Consider the following 3,958-nt stretch of genomic DNA (forward strand, 5'->3'; position numbering starts at 1 on the left):
GAAAGAAGCAATGATATTTGGGAAACATTTCACTGTTACAATATGAAGAGTTGCATGTACAAAATATCTGTATATTTTACCCATCTAATGTGAAACCTGTGCATATTTGGATGAAAACAGCTGATTTCCTGGCAGAAATTGAAGAAAGACAAAGCTCTTCCTCAACAGCTCTCAGTCTCTCTCTGTTTTTAATTTTTAAAGTAGCCAGGCTTGAGAAGCTCACTTCACACAGACATGTTGTGGGAAATGGACCCATGTTCTTTCCAACTACTGCTGAGCTTCACTGTCTTTTCCATCACTGTCGTCACAGTCTTGCTAGATACGATGCTCTCACCGCTACCTGTAACATTCATGCATCACTAATTCTCTTGTTTTAATGTAAAATGCTTTGTACCTACTGCCATCTAGTGGTAAGAAAATTACATGATTACGCCGCTAGCCACTACTAACCATGGTTTCGTTCACACCGAGCTTAAGTGCAGCGGCTCTATTTCCCTCCTGTAGTGGCAGATCGACAGTCCTCAACTTAAAAGGTGAATCATATGAGTTTGAAAACATTTCTCCGTCGTGTTGCTAGCATGTGGTTGTTCTAAATGAAAATTAACGCGTTCTTTGATCTAAAATTTTGACTTCTAATGATTCACTTGCTGCTAGAGAGCCCCTTGGTGGTTGAATAAAAATACACAGAAAAGCCACACCGGGCTACAATCCACATGGTTCAAAGTTTAGGAAAAAGGTAGCAGCTTACAGTCCGGAAAATACGGTACCATAGGTGAAATTGAATAATTTCCACGGCACCCCTGACGATCACTCACGGCACACTAGTGTGCCGCGGAACAGTGGTTGAAAAACACTGCTTTAATCTCCCATGGCAACCATTCAGCTGTGCAAAACGTTTGGGTGGCCCTAGCTCCGTCTTCGAGGATGAAGTTCCTCCTCAGAGAAATCTCATAACATAAAGAACTAATAAAAAGGCTATGGCTACTGTACAAACTCGCAATGTTTTCATGAAATTGTGTGATTCTAGAAAGTGTATTTTAATATCTGTATATCTGTAGGAGAGTTTGGATAAAACCCGGGACGCACTTTCAGAAAGTAAGAGGTTGAACTACTCACTCACTGAGCAAACCCAGAACCTTAACTCGGCACAACAGGATTTATATGTTAGAATATCTGAGCTGGAGAAAAGTAACCAGACGCTGAAGGAGGTGAGCCACACTGTACTCCTGTGAGTGATGCTGCAAAGGTTGAGGCTCTTCTCTGAAGTATGAATTGATAAACTCTGTCACAGAGTCAGAAGCAACAGGAGGAGGCTCAACTACAAGTGTCCATGCACACCAACAGAGAGAAGAAGGAGCTGCAGGAAAAGCTCACCAACATGCAGAGCTCTTTGCAAAAGCTTCAGAACGAGAAAGCAAAGATGGAGAAGGCGTTGACACACCTCAGTAAAGACAAGTCTGCACTTAGAAAGGCATTAGAGAAAGTGAGTGTGCTCATTTTCACAGCCTCATTTTGAAAGTACTTTTTAAAGAACTCTATATTTATATATGTATAAAAATATACTTTCTACCTTAAAGCCTTCGAAGGTTTTTTTGGTCAAAAAAAAAAAAAATCTGAAACATCTGAATTATATGAGCAAGCCAAGCCACAATTGGCTTTAAATGTAATTAAAGTATCTTAAATTCAGTTCTGCAACTGCTGGAAGCCTTTATACAAAAGAAGCCAGAACTGAAGTAGTATGTGTTTAGTGTTGCTCAGAGACCTTGCTGCCACACTCTGGACTCTATGAATACATGCAGATGCTGAGGCCATAGGGTACAATGAGTCTTGCAGGAACAAATTATTTTTGTAATTTAATCATTTTTGCTACATATTAGCTGTGTTTTTTGTATAAAGTTGTCCTAAAAAAATCCACAAGACAAACTAAATGTTGCTGATTCATGCTACAAACATGCTAAAACTTGAGTGTTGGAAGAGTCATGGTGAGTTTGTTACCTTTTCTCTGTTGTCAGGTGGAGATGGAGAGACTCAGGAAAGAAGAGGAGGTAGTATCTGTTGCCAGGGAGAAAGCTCAGCTGGAGCAGACACTGCAAAGCCTGGAGAAAGAGCTGACTGAAGAGCAGAGAGTAGTTCAGACTCTCAAGGTAAGAAGATCCTTGCAACGTGGGCCATGAGGAAAGACCTGTTCTGAATGAGGTGAAAAAAATTAAATGGGAAATTTCAGTCAGTTCAAGCTCACTTGTGTTATCGTGACTTGTCAAAATGTTTATGTATTTTGATCTTTTTCTCACTTTCACGTATTTTATTGGGATTTTTGGCCGTTTTAACTACCGATCCACTTTTTTCCCTTCCGATATCGATCCAGATATCCGAGGTTAACATCAGCCAATCCGATACAGAAAAACAGTGCTTTTTTCTGTAAAAAAATGTTTCTTTTTTTAAACACAGACATAAATGTATTGAATTCTGCATTTATTTTATAAGTCTACTCCAGTGCAGCACACCAATAGCTTCACAAACTTGGTCAATCTTTGATTTGTTCAGTCAGTGCAATTTGGATTATAACGCTCAATGGAAAATAAAAAATAAAGAAACTGAAAACAATAGGTTGACTGCTTTGGTCAAACATGTAATTAAAAAAAAAACTGCAACAAACCTTCTTTCAAATGGTTCAGAAATGCAATTAGGAATTGTAAATATAATGTAAAATAAATAATAAAACATGACGTCTTTTAGAGCACAAAACATAGAATTAGACTGACTAGATCTACCCTTATGGACTGGGAACATTGTCACGATACCAATAACTGTATCAGGACCGATACGGGTATTGGTATCGGATCGGTGCATCTTTAATTCTAACATATGGTTTGATCTAAACTTTTCTTTTTTCATTTCTGCCTGTATGTTTAATCAATCTGTCAACTAATCAAGTTTACTTGTATAGCACATTTCAGCAACAAGGCAGTTCAAAGTGTTTTACATGATAAAAACATAAACATCAGCAATTGAAACATTAAACATCAGGGTCAGGTGAAGCTTGAAGCTCTGTCACCGTTATGTCTTTGCCAGCATATAACAGCCTTTCTTTCAAGATTGCCCTGTATTCAGTTAGTCATCCTCCATAACTGTTGACCAGCATCCTTGCTGGGAAAAATGCTCCATCCTCTCTGCATGATGTTGTCACCAGCATGCTTCACCTAATGATGGTCTATTGAGTTAATAGCCAGTAACCATAAAAGTTTAAGGTTGCTGAAAGGCTTTATTGTGGTCTCATCTGACCAGAGCACTGCCACATGTTTGCTGTGTCCCTTACATGGCTAACAGCAGACTTTAAAAAGAACTTCTCAATACTGTATCAGGATCTTTTCTTTCATATAGGTCGTTTTTGTGGAGTGCACATCTAAGAGTTGCTGTATTTATTTAGGGGTACCAAAGTAAAGGTCAAGTTTAAGTCAAGTCAAGTTTATTTGTTTAACACATTTTAGCAACAAGGCAGTTCAAAGGGCTTTACATCATAAAAACATCATGACACCATTTATGAAACATGCAATAAACATGGCATTTTGTCAAATGCCTCCATCAAAATCATCAAGCAAATACACGAGATATGTTGATCAATGTTCGACTTAGTCCTGATGTGTTTATCTGAATTAGATTTGTTAAAAAATATAATAAGTTTTTTCTTCTTCTGTACCTCCTCTTGGCATGCAACATATAATCCTAATAAAACACACAAAAAAAATCTGTGGCAGGACTGTAACAAAATGTGAAAATATTCAAGTAATATAAATACTTTTGCAAGACATTGTATTACACTTAATTGTTTTTGATTTCTGAAATAAATGTATCTGAACACAAAGGAGTCTTCATAACGACTCCTTCATGTGTTATGTTATATTTATGACAGCACCATGTCAGTCTTATGCACACCCCTTCAAATAAAGTGTTACCGATT

General features: G+C 37.7%; 1 protein-coding gene across 3 annotated transcripts in view; it reads left to right on the forward strand.

Annotated features, from left to right (window-relative positions):
* The window catches only part of LOC106959723 (rootletin-like), a 44,522-nt gene that overhangs the window by 32,185 nt on the left and 8,379 nt on the right, over nucleotides 1–3,958 (forward strand). For 2 of the 3 annotated variants that reach the window (XM_015052480.1, XM_015052481.1), the window contains exons 23-25: nucleotides 1,059–1,208; nucleotides 1,292–1,483; nucleotides 2,013–2,144. In XM_015052480.1, the coding sequence (XP_014907966.1) occupies nucleotides 1,059–1,208; nucleotides 1,292–1,483; nucleotides 2,013–2,144 (474 nt within the window). Of the gene's footprint in view, nucleotides 1–1,058; nucleotides 1,209–1,291; nucleotides 1,484–2,012; nucleotides 2,197–3,958 lie in introns of all 3 variants that reach the window. The other variant, XM_015052482.1, reaches the window with a different exon arrangement.

Source organism: Poecilia latipinna, unplaced genomic scaffold (assembly GCF_001443285.1).
Source record: "Poecilia latipinna isolate Pla-1442-1.1 unplaced genomic scaffold, P_latipinna-1.0 Scaffold1112, whole genome shotgun sequence".
Taxonomy (NCBI): domain Eukaryota; kingdom Metazoa; phylum Chordata; class Actinopteri; order Cyprinodontiformes; family Poeciliidae; genus Poecilia; species Poecilia latipinna.